We start from the raw sequence: 19,154 nt of genomic DNA, 5'->3' as shown, positions 1-19,154 counted from the left end.
TCTTTCTTTGAAAATTAACCTTCTGTTTTATGGTCACTTCACACAACATGGGTTAGAATGTATTTAGAAGCTTCTCATTTTATATGTATGGTCTTAACCCTCTCTTTCTTATGCATGCAAAAATCCTACTGATTTTCAATTGGAGTTTTAGAGCAGAAATTACAGAATCAGGCCACTAGTCTGTGTTGATACTTGTTTTCTTCCATGCCATTGCTTTGATCCCTATGGGGTTCAAGATTTAATAGGCATTAAGGAGATTTCTCACTATAAAGGCTCATAATTTATTAGATATCTGCTGGAAATAACTTATTCTAATAATTAAGCCTAATAATGAAATATTGTCCCTGTTGAAAAGAATGAGCTTTCCTATGGACTTTATTAGGGTCAGAATTTCACCCTGATTGTTGTGTGTGTATCTACATGTTTGTTTTTGTACTGATTTTAATTCTTCCTGGGCTTGTGTTACTGACCACCATATGTGCAGATGGTTTGTAAACTATTTTCAGGAGCTATCATGCTAGGTGGTGATTGATATTTATTTATTTTGTGATATTTTTTCTTCAAGGGATGTGCTGTTTCAGAATTTTGAAAGCTATAAACCTGAAGTGCAAGAACTTGTATGTGTGGCTGATCATCTGGGTTCACTGATGCAATATGAAACACCAGGATTTCTTCCAAATAAAAGAATACACAGAGGTATGGTGAGGAATTCCTGCCTGGGAATGGAAATGAAAAATGTCGATGCTTGTTTTGGTAGCACTTAAGTTTATTAGCTCAATGTTTGGTCTCCACTGGATATTTACATCGGTATAGTTATGTCTCTTGGGTGGGGGGTGGAGTGCATGCAAATTCAAGTTCCCAAAGGATGTAGCTTTGTGCACTAACTTATGGTGTAGACAGCACTCAGTTGATGAAGAGTTGTTCTGTAGAGCTAGCTATCAACTGTGTAGGATGTGGATTACCTACACTGATGCAGCTCTAGCAGTTTAAGTATAAATGTGCTCTTAAAATAATAGACAATTGTAATTTTTTTCTTTTTACATTTCCATTCCTCTGAAATGTATTAATCAAAATGTGTATATATCAGATTTGCAAACCACATTTAGTGTATTAATATGAACATATTTTCTGAGGCATCATGATCTTGCTCTGGATTGAAAACCATGAAATTATCGAGCCTTAATACCAGCACTAATACTAACTGCTTCTACAGGAGAACACCAGTTATCCAACATAGTCAGGACTGACTGACGGTCGGATACCTGAAAATGTTGGATTATTGGGGGTGGTGGTAGTAGTGTGGGGTTGCAGAGGAGGAGGCCAGAAGGTGGGGCTGCCTAGGTCCCTTCTGAAAAGATAGACTCCCTGGGGCAGGCTGTGGGATGCCACCTCCTTGGAGTTGGCTCCCAGGGGTTGGCTCCCCAGATGGCTAGCCCCACCAATCCTGGGGTGCTGAGACCCAGCTGACCCGCAGGGCCACTGGAAGCCCTGGCCCCACTCCCTGGGAGGGGGTTGGGGGTGCCCCAGCCGACCTGAGTAGGCAGCTGCTTGCTGGCCCCAGCGATGCTGCTGGCTGCCTAGGGCTGAGGGGGGACTATTCAACCGCTCAACTGCCCCCACCTCCCCAGTTATCCAGCATTCCATTTCATCCCACACCGCCTCAGGCACTGTTGGGTAACCAGGGATGGGATAACTGGGGTTATAGTGTATTTCTTTAAACAGGTCACTTAACCAGGCTGTTTCAGTCGCACCCCCTTTGCAAAATGGAGAGTTGCCGGGTGAACTAACTGGTTCTGTATACTCTTTGTTATTCAGCGATGGGGCTAGCTGCACTAGAAGTAATGCAAGCAGTTCAGCGGACCTGGGCAAACTCAAAAGTACGAATGAATGGGAAAACCAGATTGATGCAGTGGAGAGATATGTTTGACGTTGCTGTGAAATGGCGAAGGTAATGTTGAGGAAAAGAGAGCCTACAAAGCCACACCTTGTGCTATTGATGCAAGTTCTTTTAGTGGACTTGAAGACAGAACTGTATCTCTGTACTAGATGTGGAGGCAGATCTCTTCAGAAACATAGCCCCTGTTTTAACCATATCCTCACTTATGGGCTGGTCCACTGTGCAGTGTGTACATGGATTTTCATAAAGAGCTCTTTAACAACTCTTCATCCAAAGGAGGAATCATCTTGCAGGTTGAGGTCTCCTTGGTTTGTACTTGGCAGAGATTAGAAGCAATGGACTTTTTCACAAGATGAATTTGAAGAAGTTAAATAAGTGTTTGAAAGGTGAAAGGAAGAGGAATACACATTTAACTAGCAGAATAGAGGCTGGTAAAGTAGTTTTAGACTTTCTTCACCTGCAGTGGCACCATGGGTCTGGGAGCACCCCCCTTGCAGTTATGTGGAATGAGGCTAATCGGTAAAAAGTAATCTGTTTAGTGTTCTTAAATGTAAATCTATCCAAATAATATTTCAAGCATACCTGTCAGAGTTGGGGAAGCTTGCCCTCCCACCACCTGTGCTCCACCTGTTCTTTGGATAAATGGAGGACTTGAGTTAGTGCCAGCCATGTAGCAGCACTACATGAGAAAAGATAGGGAAGTGAATAGTTACTGCCCTCCTTATCGTATGGGAAGTGGCTTTTCAATACCAGAGAAGGGTATAATTTGCTAGTTTGGGTTGTGTGTTTAAAAGTTTCTGTAGGTTCAGGCCCCCCTCCCCCCCGGAAAATATTGTTTTCTCTTTGTAACAGTAACAGTATTGTAACAGTAGTATTAGGTAGCTTTAAAAAAAAAAAGCTAGGAAAAATTGCAGGATACATTCCAACTATACACTCTGCTTGCAAAGAGTTAACTATTTCAGACTGTCGAGCTGTATCACTGAGAATTTTATGAACTCCTTTCTTTTGGAGGAGCTGGTACACGTTTCAGTTTAAAAATACCAGCATCTTGTTTTATGATCCTTGAATTCAAACTTCACCTGAAGGTATTGATGAATGAACCAGCTTCTCAGAGCCATAGGTTGCATCAGACATTAGCACAGGTTGGCAGTTATGTTTTAAGATGGAACTTTTGAAATTTTCACATCTGGTATTTTCTCAATTTAAAATGACCTGTAATAAGACTTCTTTACCTGCACCAGATTGAACAGGGTGTTTCTTTGTAGGATAGCTGATCCAGACCAGCCCGTGCTTTGGTTAGACCAAATGCCAGCTCGAAGTCTTAGTAGAGGCTTTAATAACCACATCAATTTAATCAGGTATGAAGTTTTTGACTAATCTTGCTTACATTAGAAATTGTTTCATGTGCACGTCTTATGCAATGTCTAACAGTTCCACTTCTATTTTTTTAATTCTAGTAGAGCTTTTGTTTTTTTCCATTCATCAACAAATGATCATCCATCATGACTTTTTTTCTTTTTTTTGCCTCCCTTTTCCCCCTTCTTTTTTTCTTCATCATTATTTTGGGGAGAGATGAATAGGCCCCAAAAAGATACCCACTCCATTTTAGTTTTCATTCCTAAATTGAAATACTTATTTTATGTACCCAAGACTAAACCCATTGTGGATAACCTATTTTCCAGAAGGCAATGCTAGCAGCTGTAATGGCACGGTAAGTATTAAGCAGTCTGTTTTTTCTACTTCATACCTGTCATCCATTAGTAGTATTTAGAGAGAGAACATATGGCCAAATTAATATTTCAGCATGGGAAGTTTACTGGCAAAATCTTTGAGCTTCAAAAATACATATTATTGTATGTTTCCTCTTCTTCATACCATAAAATAAGATTCTGGACAGCAAGTGTTACAGCTCCATCTACCATAAAGCAATGGAGAAAGCAGAGATGCATGTGGCAAAATCACTGTCAATCATGGATGGCGAATGTGTGAACGTGCCACTACATAGTCAGGCTCCATCCTCCTTCATGGGAATCAGAGTTCTTGTTTAGCCCTGCTACTTTTATTTCTAATCCTGTTTTTCAGCATTTCTCTGAAAGGAGAAAAAAAAAAAAAGAGAAAAATGATCTTTCTAAAAGTAGTTTACAGAAAGACCCAGCAATGCTTAAAGCTCCCAGTGCATAAGATGATAGTGCTCTCTCTTACCTTTTCCCATTCCGCAGAATGGTGCCCAGCAGTCTTATGTTGTCTCTTGGGTATGTAAGTACAGGTTTGGATGAAGCTCTGATGTAGCTCAGCAGTTGCTTTGTAATGCCAGATATATTAGCTGATTTCAGATCTTCCGGGACAATGCTGTGCCGAGACTTCTGTATTCTTCTTCTCAGATTAATTTCTGCCTTCCAGGACTAAGCCTTGTTTTTTTTTTTTTTTTTTTTTTTTGCTTTATCCTCCTCTGTCTTCCATCAAAGATGCAGCAAAATCCAAACACTTTTCATTGTTAAAATGTGAAGGGCAATCCCTTCTTCTCTCCATAACTCATTACCTGTTTTTACCCCCAATATTGGAGATGAAGGGAGAAACAGAGCTTGAAACTTGGCTAGTGTCATCAGCAGAAAAAAGGAGAATTCAAAGGGCTTGTCTATACTAAGTGCGAGATCAACCCAATCAGGGTCGATCTTCTGGAGTTGGATTTTGCACATGTGGTGAAGATGTGGCAAAATAGATCTCTCTGGGTTTGGCAGTCAGTCCCTGTACTCCACACTATCACACAGAATAAGGAAGTGGACATGAGAGAATAGAGGGTAGGCTTTCACTAGGGAAATGAGTCGATTCTCATAGGTTCATTCTAGCTGTGCGAATGCTGTAGCTAGACTTGAGTATCTGAAACAAACTTATTTCCCTAGTATAGACTTATCCTAAGGAATGTCCTATTCTCACTAGGGTTATTAATAGTAAGGAAAGAGTTGCAAAGGCATTTCTCTGCCCATGACTTCCAGTTTGGTAACCCTACTTTATATCTCCACATTCTAAATGTTTCTTGTATGTTGCTCTAGTCGGATACCACCACCGAATCTATAGCTTGATGGCCCAACAAGCCTACTGATTGTAGGCTATACCTAGTACTTAAGTGGTTTACTGTATGTTCATAAGGTGCAGGACCAGACTCAATCAGTTTCTGAACTTTTTCTTTGGGACTGGCCTGTGCTCCTAGGATCTGTACCACAGCTTGAATAATATTGACAATGTTTTTTGATGATAAGAATCCTATGACACCTTATAGACTAACACATTTTTGGAGCATAAGCTTTTATGGGCAAAGATCCACTTCATCAGATACATGTGGTCATGTTTGCCCATGAAAGTTGCAGTACAGATCCTAGGAGCAGAGGCCGGTGTAGACTGCATACATCTGACGAAGTGGGTCTTTGCCCAATCATTTAATCTGGGATTGAATAAGGAAGGATATGGAGAAAATACTAGGTAGTAGCTTTGCCTGCTATCCATTCATCATAAGGAGCGATGTCACCTACAGTACATGTTGCAAGTCTGCACAATAACAAAGTCCGTTCTTGTGTGCTCTAATCAACCATGAAATAGTTTTGCTATACTGCTAATTCATATATCATAATACTTCAAAATTGAAATCTTACTGAGATGAATGCGATCATTTCCTGCAGACTTAGGTATTGGTTTATGTTCAATTTAAATGTTAAAGATTGTTTTTACAACCATAAAGGCTAGAGGCTTAATCTTGATCAGCCTTGGTTTCTTGAGCACAAGATAGCAACATCAAAAATGGAGTATTCATTTGTAGAGCTGTATGAACTAGCCCAGTTTGATTTCTGCATATGATAGTTAGATGAACCAAAAAAATTATGTAGCTTGTTTCAAAGAATTACCAGCGCAGTAAACTTATGATTGCTTTCAGGAGAGCCCATAGTAGACTTCTGGGAAGCTGAAAGCGAATCAATACGTTCTCTTGGGAGTGGTATGGGGGAAGGAACTTGTTTCCTCCACTCGCCTGATTCCCTTGCACAGTTATGAAAAATCAGGTCAGCCTAGTGTCACAGATCCCTTTTGGCCCATACTGTCACCTGTTTCTGCACACCCAGTCCTTGTTAGGTCCTTGCTAATGATACTTTCTTTGTCTGGGATTCCTTTATGAAGGGCTCAGTCCCATTTAACCATTCTTACTTGAGTCTGCATAAATGGTAGTTTCTGCATTAGATTTTTTTCTTTGCAGAGGTTTAACATCTGCAGACTAGCAGAAAACTTTCCAATATAGTCATTTAGTCACGCTAGTTAGAAACACTTGTGTTGAGTGGTTCTTTTGGGAACACCTCAAATGTTTTTTGAAGTCCTTTGACTTGATTTTCTTAGGGTTTGGTAAGAATCTTCTCCTGCATCCATACCCACCTCCTGGACCCTGCACCCTAAACGCCTTGCCTCAGGTCACCACCCAAGCCCTCTTAGTGTTGTCAAGATGCTGCTGGTTCTGCTCTTTTGAGTCAGTTGAGTGCCTTTGGTTCACCTTCATCCAAGTGTAGGTGATAATTTATTAAATCTATCTTTGCTTGTTTGAAAGTCTAATACTTTTTTTTTTTCTTATGGGCAAAACAAGGATTTGAGGTCTATTCTGAGTGATGAAAGGCATCTGCATTCCTCCAAATATTTTGAGACAGCCTCTGTAAATAGCTGTTCTTAGGCATTGCCACCTCTTCAGAATGCCCATCACATAGGCTACAGCTACACAAGAGTGATCCATAGACAGAAGTTTCTTTCAGAAGAGATCTTCTGACAAACCTGGTATCAACGGAGCACATCCACACACAAAAACAGATCAAAAAAGAGAGATGCTCTGTCAACAGAAAGCGGCCAGACTGCCCGACCCTCTCTCCACAGAATGGCCAATCGGAAGCACTGTTTGTCAACAGAGGGCCTGTTGGAGCATCTACATGGCTTTTTTGTCAACATTTGTGTCGAGAAAGGCGTTCTCCCTCCTGGGGGAGAGGCAGAAGGCTGATGACAAAAGCATCAATACTGTTGACAGAAGGCATTTTTAGTGTGGTCGCTCCACGAGTTTTGTCGAACAAACTCTCTAGTGTAGATGTAGCTGTAGAGGGAGATGAGGAGCAATAATGTTTCTGAATCACTGCCTAATGTCTTTCCTCATTCATTACCACTTCTCCGTGGCTAGATCCAACATCCTTTTAGACAGACCTTGTACGAGTTCTCCAAGCTACTGCTCAAAGAAATCCTACTTTCTGATTTTTATTCCTTCATACTTCTGCCTGTTGTACAGAAATCTTCTTGTATAGGACGGAGTAAGATGTGACGCACAATGAGGGCAAATTACACCAGTAATTTATCATCTTCCTTTTTTTTTTTCTAACCTACATACTTGAGTATTTGAATTCTGATTGGTGGGTCCCCCCCCCCCGAAGTAAATTGAAATTACTGGGACTGTGTGGGGAGTAAGGTGCAGCACAAAATGATTTAATATGCCAGAATCAAGACCTGAATATTTACAGAAAAGGAATAGAGACTGACTGTAGACATATCTCCTGTGATGGACAGTGGTTTTAGCCTCCTGGTATATGTAGCTGTAACATTTGCTTTATAAATTCTTATTTTATAGACTAGAGAAGGTGAAAGATGCCTACAAATTCAAGGGCTTGTCTACACTACCACCCTCCTTCGAAGGAAGGATGGTAATTAGGGTGTTGGGGGTTTACTCTGGAGGAGTGAAGGGATTTCAAAGTTGCCCTAGCACTTCAAAGTACCGGTGGGTGAGCTGTGGCTAGACATGAGCCAGTACTTCAAAGTTTAAAACTTCAAAGCCGGGGTGGGGGGGCGGGGGAGATTTGCTTAATGAAGTGCTGCATGTGCAGTGCAGCGCTTCATTAGTAATCTCCCAACACCCTAATTACCATCCTTCCTTCTAAGGAGGGTGGTAGTATAGACACAGCCCAGTTGTGGTATGTAATGTTCCCATTCAAGGCATTATGTATGACTACAATTCTGACCAGCCTCTTCTGAGAGTTTAAAGCTCATACCTATGTTCAAGGAAGAAAGTGCAAAGTCAGTTGTTTATAAGCATAGCTTGTAAACTACTGATTAAATAGCAACTGGAAATGTTCTTGAATATGTCCTGGAGATTGAAACATCTAGTGTTTTTCTATGTAGAAACTTGTGTTTAAAGTTATTGCACTCCACTCATTTTTCCCGCTCTTCCTTTAAAAATACGAATACCTGATATTTTGTAGAATCAAATACATTCATGAGATGAGGATACTTATATTGTTTAGAAGAGCCTTCACAATTATATATACACCAGTGTTCAAAGTAAACCAGTTGCATTTAGGATTAGCAGTTACTGCATTTTTATCATCACAGATAATACACAAAGCTTCCTACCAGGGTAAACTGTTCTGTGAAAATATTACCAAGTACTTATTGATAATTGTGGTATTTTATTTGGCCAAGGAACATCTGGTGGTAGTGCGAGGAGAAGCCATGCAAAGTAACTTGCAAGCAGTGAGAGTAGTGAGACCTTAAAGATTCTACAGGTTCCCTCCTGGAAATTAATGGTTTACTTATTTATGCAGACAAACCTTTGATTTAAGATTCCACTACTCTTCTATACCGGTTATATAGAAATCACATATCCCGTTTTTATGAACAACATACCCTGCTAGTTATAAAGTGGATTATCCTATTAGACATCTAAAAGTATTTTTATTTATCTTCTATCTACAGGGGACAAGTTATTAACATGAGGTACCTGGAATATTTTGAAAAAATACTTCATTTTATCAAGGACAGGATCCTTGTTTATCATGGGTAAATGGCTCATTTTTTTTCCTCACCCTTCAATATCCATTCAAGTGTGTATTATATTCATAGCCCATTCTGGAAAGTCTGGGGAATATACATTCTTAAAGTTCCAGTACCTGCCTTAACTGGGCCCTCTTACCAGTGGGAGAAGCCCACTAATTGCCATATGAAAGAACGCAAACTTCTCCTTTTATTTATTAATGATAATAGTGATTCATTTTTAAGGGTAACTGCCCCCACCTTCTGGCTCATATTAGGCATGAGTGGATCTTAGCCCTGTCTTACAAGGGAGGGTGTGCTTTGTTCAAGGTGGTCCTGGAAAATGTTGGTTCATACGCAGATTACTGGAGATAATTTTTCAGACCAATGTTGGTGGCTGAGGTATGCATTTAACTATGGCATTTAAGTATTGAAGTTTCATAAAGTAATTTTCACTCTAGAGCCTTGGAACTATATAATATTACATATGGATCGTGATAAGATTATGGTAGGAAACTTAGAGTCTCAATAGTAGTCACTAGGAATCTTAAACTTTATTGCCCTTGACGCTTCTTTGAGAAAATTGTTCCTCACTGGATTAGCTGGCTTTTTTTTAAACCTTAGTCATAGGAATCTGTCTTCCAGATTTTATCAGTTACAGGGCTTAAACTGTTTGATCTAAAGTGTGTTTTGCATGAATTCATGAACTCCAAAGGAATGGTTGGGGGGGGGGGGAAAAAATCTATGAAATTGTCTACACATTTGTACTTCTAGTGTGTCCATCACTGAACTATGTAGGTAACAGTAGGAGCTCATTGGTTCATAACATCATGGAGAATAGCTGTAAAATGCCACCCCCTATTTAAAAACAAAAGAGTAAGACACATTTCTGTACTGTTACTTGAGATATAATAGTAAAAAAAGGCTTTCAGAAAAATAAACTTCCAGTTGTCCGTGCCATGAGTGTCATATTTCCAAAAACCCTCCCTGATCTCAAACATTTTGTGAAATCTGGTCAGGAAGGAGGCTACAAACGATAATTCTTAGTTCTGTAGGAGTCTTGAAAAAGTTAGAGGAGGGGAATCCAAATTCAGTATGTCACAGACAGCAAGTTACAGCTTTAACTATGGAGCTGTTGCTTTAGCTCCATAATTCTGCTTTTCAGACATTCCTGGAAGAAACTGAAATATAAGAGCAAAACCCTGATCCATTTTAAAGCTAAGTAGCAGGAATGGAACCAATGCAAAGGTAGAGCCTGAGCTTGCCTCTCACCTGTGGAGGTGAGCCCTTTAGTTCAGGGGTAGGAAAAATATGGCCCATGGGCTGGATCCGGCCTGCCAAGCTATTTAATCCAGCCTGTGGTCTTCCCCTGTGCACGGAGTTGTGCCTCTTAAAGCAGCTAGGTGCTACCTGCAGCGCTCTGTGCTGCAGAGGAGGGGGAGGAAAGGCTTTGTGCACTTCCCCCACCCTCAGCAAAATCTCTCAACTTCCATTGGCCAGTTTCTGGCCAGTAGGAGCTGAGAGATTTGCTGGGGTCAGGAACAGCATGCAAAGGATCCATGTCAGCACAGAGCCACATGAAGTGGTATAGGGCTGCTAGCAAGCCTGGAAGCTTGCCTGAGAGTGCTTCTGGCCAGGAGCTGCTTACTAAGGGCCTCCCTGTTAGAGCCTACCTCTGGCAACCCCTTCCTACACCCCAACTTCCTTCCAGATCCTTTAACCCCTCCTACACCTCTCCCCCAGGCCAGAATCCTCTCCTGCATCCATACCTCTCTCCTGGATCCTGCACCCTAACCCCTTGCTTCAGGCCATCACCCGAGCCCTCTGCACCCTCCTTGCCCCTACCCAAGGTCACAACACCCTTCCAGACCTTGCACCTCCTCCTACACTCCTCCCCAGTCCAGAATCCTCTCCTGGCCCCACATCTTAATTTCCTGTTCCAGGGCTGTAACTAGCTAATTTGGCACCTGAGGCAAGAATATAAAATTGCACCCCCTCATGTTTATATAGTCATAGCAGTTATTTTGTAGAAAAAGGAAAAATGCATAAGTAACAGTAACACAGTGTTTATTATAGTTGAGATTTGCATAAACACACCTATCTCTTAAGCCATAAAATTGTAATATAATCTATATATTAATACTTATAAAATATCACCATGTCAGGTACTATTAGGCATTTGTTTATAATTGTACTTTGCATGCTTTTAACAAGGCTGTCGCTTTAGCTCTATAATTCTACTTTTCAGACATCACTGGAAGAAACTGAAATATAAAAGCAAAAGCTTGATCCATTTTAAACCTAGGTAGCAGGAATGGAGCCAGTGCAAAGGTAGAACCTGAGCTTCCCTCTCACCTGTGGAGGTGAGTCCTTTAGTTCAGGGGTAGGAAGAATATGACCCATGGGCTGGATCTGGCCTGCCAAGCTTTTTAATCTGGCCTGTGGCCTACCCCTGCCCATGAAGCAGTGCCTCTTAAAGCTGCTACCTGCAGCGCTCTGTGCTGCAGAGGAGGGGGAGGAAAGGCTTAACGTATCGATAATTGTATTGAAATTAATATTATTCACTACCTTGCGTTCTGTTGATAAGGTGGACGTATTTGGTAATCTCCCCATGGATGTGTAAAGGTAGTTCTTAATTCGTTTTACTTTACTAAAACTTCTTTTGCAAGAAGCCACAGTCACTGGCAAGCAGAGAAATATTCGCTGGGTGATTTCCAAATTTGCAAAAGATTCGGCCAGATTATAGTCATGAATTAACTGTAGAAGGTCCAAATTAGTTGCAGATGAAACGTTTGGCAACAGTGCTAACGCGTGATGTTTAAAACTTTCTGAATCTCTGAAGAAATTTCCAAGACAATCAAATTGCTGTCATGTTTAAAACTTAAATCTACTGCTTAAATCTACTTTTTGAAGATTAGCAGTATCCATTTTAACAAAGATATCTCATTTAGCATTTCATATCTCCAGTTTAACTCAAATATTATGCTGTCAAATACGGCTTTTATTTGTATTCTGAACAATTCTTCAGCTGATAAATTACCACTTTCGTCTTAACTTTTTGCTTTCTGCATTCTGTAAATTTTGCTGATATTTCTCTAGTTGACTGTTTCTACAATAAATAAAAATATCTTCCATGTACCTCTCGTTTCTATGCATCTCTTGTAAAGTATTTCATAATCCATGGATCATCTTAGAAGCCTGACCAAACAGAAATGCCTTTTGCTTGTAAGGCTTTATTCACTCTGGCAATTATTTTTCAAGTATCTCAAAACCTGAGATGTTTGAGATACATCTGGTGTACAATCCAGACACATAGAATAATATGCTAGTAACCCAATAAACTCATTTTGGATAGCCAGTGAAAAATAGCTCGCTGAACCTTTTTTTGTGAGTTACAATGTTTTAATTAATTTTCTATATTATTTTTCTGTACCCCCTCAGCTATGCACCCAAGGCACAGCTCACTTTTCACACTCCTCCCTCACAAAACCTCCCACTCTCTCCTGCACTCAAGCTCCCTTCTGTGCCTAACCTCCATCCCACATCCTGTAGCCCATAACCACTTTTCAAAACCTTGGAGTGACTCCCATCAAAAAATCATTGCCCAACTGTGCTTTAGATCAATTGGCAAAGCACAGTGTGGGGAGCTTGCACTGTTGCTGCCTGTATTGTACCTGCTGTGTGTGAAAACTACATATTTTAATCACTTAGGCTATTGATTTGTATTTTCGGCAAACAATATGTGTGCTTTTGGAAAATTGAATTATTCTCATACATAGAAATAACCTTCTGTGCTTTATTAAAATGTGTTTATTGTTCAACGTGTTCCTGCGTGGTATTGTTTACTGGGCACTAGGAGAATACCATTTTTTTTTCTGTCACGTGATATCTAAAAGCAGAAAGCTCTCTTGCAAAGCCTGTTTCCTCATCCCAACCCTGCCTCCCTCCCGAATCTAAGGCCTTTAGGCTGCAGTATTGGAAATAGTTCAGCCATGTCCGCTAGGCTCGGGGGCTTGACCAGCCTTTCTGATTCTCCCATTTAGCAGCACAAACAGATCAGTGGATTTAGTATTTTAAATTCACCCGTTGCCACCTGATATTTGAATTCTGTTTTTTGTATGGGTGGGGGGAAACTTGTCAGAGGAGCAGCAGTGAGCTGACTCTTGCAACACAGGGTCTTTTACAGTGCTGGATAGCTGGGATGCTCATCTAACCTTGCATCTCACAGAAATGGATCAATGTTTTGGTGCCATCTAGCCTGGGATCTTCCCTGTACTCCAACTTGTTGCCAGACCCTCTGCCTTTTTGTGGACAGATTGACCATTTCTTCTGCTTCTCCCCTAACTCCTTTTATTTTAACTTTTCTCCTCAGTATTTGTGCAGTGTTCCTTCCCTGCTCTATAGTTCTCCTCCTCCCTGGGTTGGTTATCCCATTGGAGGTTTAATCCTCCCTCATCCTCTCTCGCAGCATCTTCATGCTGGCTCCTCTTCCCTTTGCAGATATGGATGAGTAGGCAACAAAGCACTGGTTTGAATCCAAATATTTAGGATGTTTCTTTGCACTGCCTCTTCTATTGTATCTAAAGATAAGGAAGCACTGGTAGATCACTCCAGATCCTTAGAGTTTGTGCAAAGAGAGAACTTTTCCCCTGAAGAAGGGAAACTCTTGGTTTTGGATCATTATGGACTCGAGTTAAAGATTCAGGGGAGAGATTTTGTCCCTTATGTGTTTGAAGCTTACCAAGTCATGAGATGGATTCTCAGTCACTTGAAATACTTAAATCAAAATTGGATGATTTTTGTAAAATTGCAATTTTTCCTATAGAAATTATGGGATGAAACTTGATGGCTTGTGTGATGACCTTAATGCTCCCTTCTGGACTTAAAAATATACAAAACTATAGAAAAGTTGGAGATGATCACCTTTAAGATGTATCGAGAGCGAGGATGAGCAGACTAAAGCCAAGCACATGTATCTCCTATAGAAATTTTAAAATACAACATTCCTCTTTCAAAGAGATCCGTGATAAGGAGAACTCCCAACAAATGGAAGAAACCTAGTTGGCAGGCCCTGGAATTCTGTAATCCAAGAGCTAATTAATTTTGTTCACTATCCACAGCATTGGAGCTGTGGTATCTTGGTAAAACACAACATAAACTATGAAGACATCGTTCCCAAAGTTGTGGAAAGGAGAGTCAAGGCTTTCTGAGCATTGTACATGGGGCAGAAAAGATTTTCAGTGTTGGTAGACAATTATATTGCAGGTTGAATTTCCATCCTCTGGACTTCCCTTCTCTGGCAACATCCATGGGTGCTGCAGGGCTGGAGCAGTCGTGGGAAAAGCTAGGACCTCTGCACTTAGCAGCTCTTTCCCTGGCTTCCCAGAGCTTCTGGAGTGCCGATTTTGTTGCATTCACGCTCGCAGAGAGAGGGGAAGGAATAGGCACAGAGGGTGCTTGGGAGAAGAGGCAGACTGGAGCAGAGGGCAGCCAGGAAGGAGGCCTTTCCCTACTGGTTTCTGGTCACAGTGCTCCTCAGCTGTGTCGCCCCTGCTCCCAGGCACCCCCTGTTCCTGCACCATCAATGCTGCCTCCTCTGCTGCTGCCAGAGTGGAGCCCCATAGCCAGTGGCATTGACCTTCCTGGTTCAGGGATTGGTCAGGTCCTAAGGGTGCTAGAGCAGAGAGTTTCACCCTGTAATAAGTATTATAACTTATTTCTGAAGCCATTAAAAGCTTGTTTGCATTCTTCTCAATCTTGATACAGCCACAAGAATGTTAAGGCCAGGATCCTTGGAAATAACGACATTCACATTTAGCTGTATTACAAAATGTTAAAACTAAGATTTTCTAGAAGAGAACAATAAGAAGTCCTGTGGCACCTTATAGACTAACAGATATTTTGGAGCACTAGTCACTGTTACCTGTTAGTCTATAAGGTGCCAGTCTAGGACGTCTTGTTGCTCTCAAAGATACAGACTAACACGGCTACCTCTCTGATATATATTCCAGAAGGTTTCTGCTTCTGTTCCTCAGAGATAAGCAGAACTCAAGCAGACACAAATCATATAAACACTGGAAGAAACTGAACCAGGAAAAGTGCATTCTTGTATTATGAGAGCAAGAAATCTAGATAAAGAGGGCTCTACCAACCCCACACTGTGGCAAAGAAATCTGCTTCAACTTTAGCAGAAAGTGCGTAGTTGGAGATATTTTAAACTTTTTTGTTTGTTTTTTAAATGTTAGAATGATAACGTTGTGAAATGCAGACTTGCAGATACGTTAGCTAAATGCAAAGCTCCTAATGGTGTTGCTCTGTAAATGGTAAAATGATTTATGTTCCACCATAGAATCTATTGACTTTGCTAAACTAGTGAGAAGCAATTAATCAGAGCGGGCCTAGCACTTCTTGCTCTTTTTAATAAGTTTTAAGAGAGTGACTTGGCGTCCCACCATTTAAAACTACCCTGTCTCCTTTGCTTCCACTGAAATTTTGTGACTCTTCTGGTGTGTGTACCTGCAAACAAGGCTTTATGAGCTACTGAAGAAATTTCCAGGTTCCTTTAAAAGGTGCTTTCCTCACAACTCCCAGAAAAGGTGTACTCCTATATCCCAGTCTAGGATACTTGAGTGTCAGTTTGGCTATTGAGAGTACATGGGATTGCCTGCCTGTCATATATTTAATCTGTCTTAACCATTCAATAGCCAAAGGAAGGGCCTTACACAAGTCTGAGGGAGCCAGCCTGTCCTGCCCAGTTGTGTGCAACCTGCCACTACAGTCAGCTCTTCTATATCTGGTAACTGCTGGACTGGGAGATGGCTGATATTCAAATATGCTGCTTAATAGAGAGGCCAATGCAGGATCCTGGGCAGGAGGGCAGGGACCCTGCCAGCCCCACAGCTGGAAGCTAGCTGGGCCAGTGAGCCCTTTCAGCAGCTCCAGCCCCAGGGAGCTGGCTGGGGTGGCAGGTTTGGGGAACTCAGGCAGCCCTGGGGCTGTGGGGAGCTCTGCCAGGGGCATGGGGCTCTGCTGGTTGGGGTGGGGAGAAATGCTGTCAGCCTGGGGTAGGGAGGAACACCAGCAACGTCAGAGCACAGAAGAGCTCTGCCAGGGAGTGGAGCTATACTGGCAGCCCTAGGGCTGGGAGCAGAGCTCCGCTGAGGTCTGGCAGCCCCATGGCTGAGACCTGGCAGCACCAGCCCCGGGGACCCAGGCAGGTTAACCCCAGCAGCCCTGGGGCTGGGAGAACCTTGGGAGCCTGCAGGAGTGGAGCCCTGCCCAGCAACTCCAGCCCTGGGTCCAGGGGCAGACCTGGCAGGGGATGGTGCTGGTTGATTTGAGATTTCCAGTTGAACCAATATTAGATAAGAGGGAGTTTGCTGTATATGACCCACATCTTTACATGTCTCTAGTAGCCAAGTGGGGGGTCAAAAAGGCCTCATTTCCAGTTATTAGTAGCACATATTGTCACTCTGCTTCAGAAGCAACTGGGCTTTATTCAGATGATGGCAAAGGTCAAAACTAAGAGGCTGAACTGTTGGATCATTTATGATGGCTAGTATACCTAAGAGAGGTAGTTCTGATCTTTTCTGGACTGAGAGATCAGGCTCCAGAATAGAAGATTGCCTACCCTTTTTTAAAAACCTTTTGAGCGACCTCTGTTCCCAGTTTGTCCTACTTAACAGGCAGTTTTGGGTGTCTGTGGGCCTTCCGGCGATCCAGGTTAAAGGTTAATATTGTTGAATCAAACTTTATCATATGTGTTTAATTTCATAATGCAGCTTACAGCATTTTCTTGCAGCTTTGAAAGTACTCATACGGAAAAAGGATTAGGAGGAGTGTGGCCAAATAGTTCAGACTGGCTCTCAGGAGAGGTTCAGTTTGAATGTTTAATCTGGTGAGCTCAGTCATAGAAAATCATTAGGCAAAAAAATTCTTGTTGTATTAATTTTTGTCCGTGACCCAAACACGGAAACAGGGAATTTACCAAGAGAAATTAAATGAAATAGAATATAATGCAAGATGGTCACTCTACTTACCCTCAGAAATGGTTGGTTACATTGAAACTAAGTGCATGTTTTGAAAAAGGCTAAATTTGTTGGACCAAAGTGTTTCTCTGTGTTAAAATTTTTGCCTATTTTTTGTTTAGTGCTAATAATCCTAAAGGTCTGCTAGAAGTTAGAGAAGCACTGGAAAAAGTACATAAAGTAGAAGACCTTCTTCCCATAATGAAGGTAAATTTTGCAACATCCTTCAGCTGACGTGGGTAACAATGTAAAGGTACAGTTGTATGTCTAACTTAAAATGAAATGGAGGAACTAAAGAATTAATGTACTAGCCAAAATTACTGCAAATCTATTCAAGTAAGGCTTGATCTTTCCCTAGATGCATATGAGTGTGTGATAGATCTCTCAGAACTTAACTCAATAATGATTCGTAATTCATAAAAGGAAAATACAGCTGTTAAAGGGAGAAAAAATTATTGTATGTACTTGTCCCCTGAAACCAGCCTTATGAGGATTTTTATGTGAAACCTGAATGACTGGTCCAACATAACTGTGTAAAACATAATTGAACACACTGAAGAGAGAGTGAGTTCATGGTGTTGGTGTTTATAGAATATGGAACATTTTTTTTAACTTCAGGACCACTGATTTGAGGTGAATCCCAGAGAAGTAATCAGCAAAAGTAGTTGCCTATAAATAGTGTGACCATCCATCCCATTTTGGCTGGGATGGTCCCGTATTCAAGCTCCAGTAAGGAGTCCCGAATTATTTTAACAAAAGGGCTAATTGCCCTGTATTCACGACCCACCCCCGCCGAGCTGTCCTTCCCCCAGGTCAGTACCGCTGCAGCTGCTGGCCGGAGAGCACATGCACAGCATGTACTCAATGGCCACATGTACAGGCAGCAGCAGCGGAGGAAGCCATCTTAGGTTGTGAAATAATTAAGGCAGGGTATGTTGGGGTGTGGGCAGGGGTGAGGGTAGTGTGTGTCATCCAGTCATTTCTAACGTTTGAATGGGTCCTGGTTTCTCCAGCCAGGGAGTACGCCCCCTTCCACCCTGCTCCTGGCTCCCTGCAGCTTGGAGAAGCCAGAAGCCACACTAGCGGGGCTGCTGCCCCATTCCCCCATGGCTAGGGGAAGCTGTGAGCCTTACCCAGGGGGCTGCTATCTGATTCCTGGCTCTCTGTGGCTTGGGGAAGCTGAGAGCCTCACTGACAGGGCTGCTGTCCTGTTCCCAGCTCTGTGCAGCATGGGGAGAAGCTGGGAGCCTCACCTGGTGGGTTTGCAGCCCCGCTCCTGGCTCCCCGTGGCATGGGGAAGAGTCAAAAAGGTTCCCCATGGGGCGGCATCCCTGTTTCCAGTGCCCGGAGGCATGGGCCATCCGGGGAGAACCTCTGAGAGGTGGCAGTTCCATGCCTGGCAGCGTGGGACAGCTGGCAAGCCAATCTCACCCCCGCCCCTCGGTTTCTGCAGGGAAACTGCCCCTGCAGTCAGTGGGCTCCCCCGTGGGGCAGCAGCTCTATTCAGGTGCCCTGTGGCATGGAACAGCCAGGGAGACGCGCTTGCTTGGCAGCTACATCTGGGGAGTTGCCCCCCCTTCCCCCTGAGGGTCCCATATTTTGCCTCGGGAAGCATGGTCTCCTTCGTTATAAATGCCTGATGGCCAATGGGGAATGAACTGGTGGCTTCTATTCTGTTCCAGTGCAAAAGCTCCAGAATCACTGCCTCCTGACCCTTCCAAAATTTATCTACACCCTTCTTAGTAGTCTGCATAAAAAGGCTTTTGAGTTGTGTGTCATGGAAACAGTTACCCTCTTGTCCCGAATAACCATTAAGTCTTTCCATCTCAGAGTTTAGGTCTTGGGCATTTTCGAATCTACAGTTGCATGAGTCAGATGAGTATTTACTCTTTGGGTGCGTCTACACGAGGAACTAACTTTGAAGTTAACTTCAAAGTTAGGCACTACTTCAAAGTAGCCAGCAGAGAGTCTGCATCCATTTTCCCCTTACTTCAAAGTCGACTTCAAAAGTAAGGGAGCCCAACTTCGAAGCCCTTATTCCATTCCTGGGAATGGAGTAGTGCCCTACGTCGAAGTAGGGTGTGTGTAGATGCTCAATTTCGAAGTTATTTTTGCAGTGCAGACACAGCCTTTGTGGGAATTTGGGAAGAAGTCTTGATTTCAAAGATATTTTCTTAAAAGATGAACAGGCTATAAATAAAATATTCAGACTGGAATAAAAGTTAGAAAGGAGAATTCGCACCAAATAAAAGAAAAATCAAACTGATCAGGTGTAGATTTCTTCTCAGAAGCTCATACTGCTACCCAGACTTTCTCCAGGCTGTTAAGTGCTGCAAGGATGGTTTAAGATCACACCTTTACATCTCTGCCAGCTCTTAGTCTGTAATCCAATTCTCACCTCTTTTGGAGTAGGTATA

General features: G+C 42.2%; 1 protein-coding gene across 4 annotated transcripts in view; it reads left to right on the top strand.

Annotated features, from left to right (window-relative positions):
• TTC13 (tetratricopeptide repeat domain 13) overlaps window positions 1-19,154 on the top strand; it is a 75,092-nt gene that overhangs the window by 40,447 nt on the left and 15,491 nt on the right. For all 4 annotated transcript variants that reach the window (XR_012644981.1, XR_012644980.1, XM_074990195.1 and 1 more), the window contains exons 13-17: window positions 566-696; window positions 1,816-1,948; window positions 3,163-3,255; window positions 8,654-8,737; window positions 16,860-16,944. Coding sequence is in view for 2 of the 4 variants with exons in the window: in XM_074990195.1 (XP_074846296.1) it covers window positions 566-696; window positions 1,816-1,948; window positions 3,163-3,255; window positions 8,654-8,737; window positions 16,860-16,944 (526 nt within the window). In the remaining 2 variants the exon portion in view is untranslated. The remainder of the gene's footprint in view (window positions 1-565; window positions 697-1,815; window positions 1,949-3,162; window positions 3,256-8,653; window positions 8,738-16,859; window positions 16,945-19,154) is intronic.

This window comes from Carettochelys insculpta, chromosome 3 (genome assembly GCF_033958435.1).
Source record: "Carettochelys insculpta isolate YL-2023 chromosome 3, ASM3395843v1, whole genome shotgun sequence".
Classification (NCBI taxonomy): Eukaryota; Metazoa; Chordata; order Testudines; family Carettochelyidae; genus Carettochelys; species Carettochelys insculpta.
This window is presented reverse-complemented; position numbering and strand designations above follow the sequence as displayed.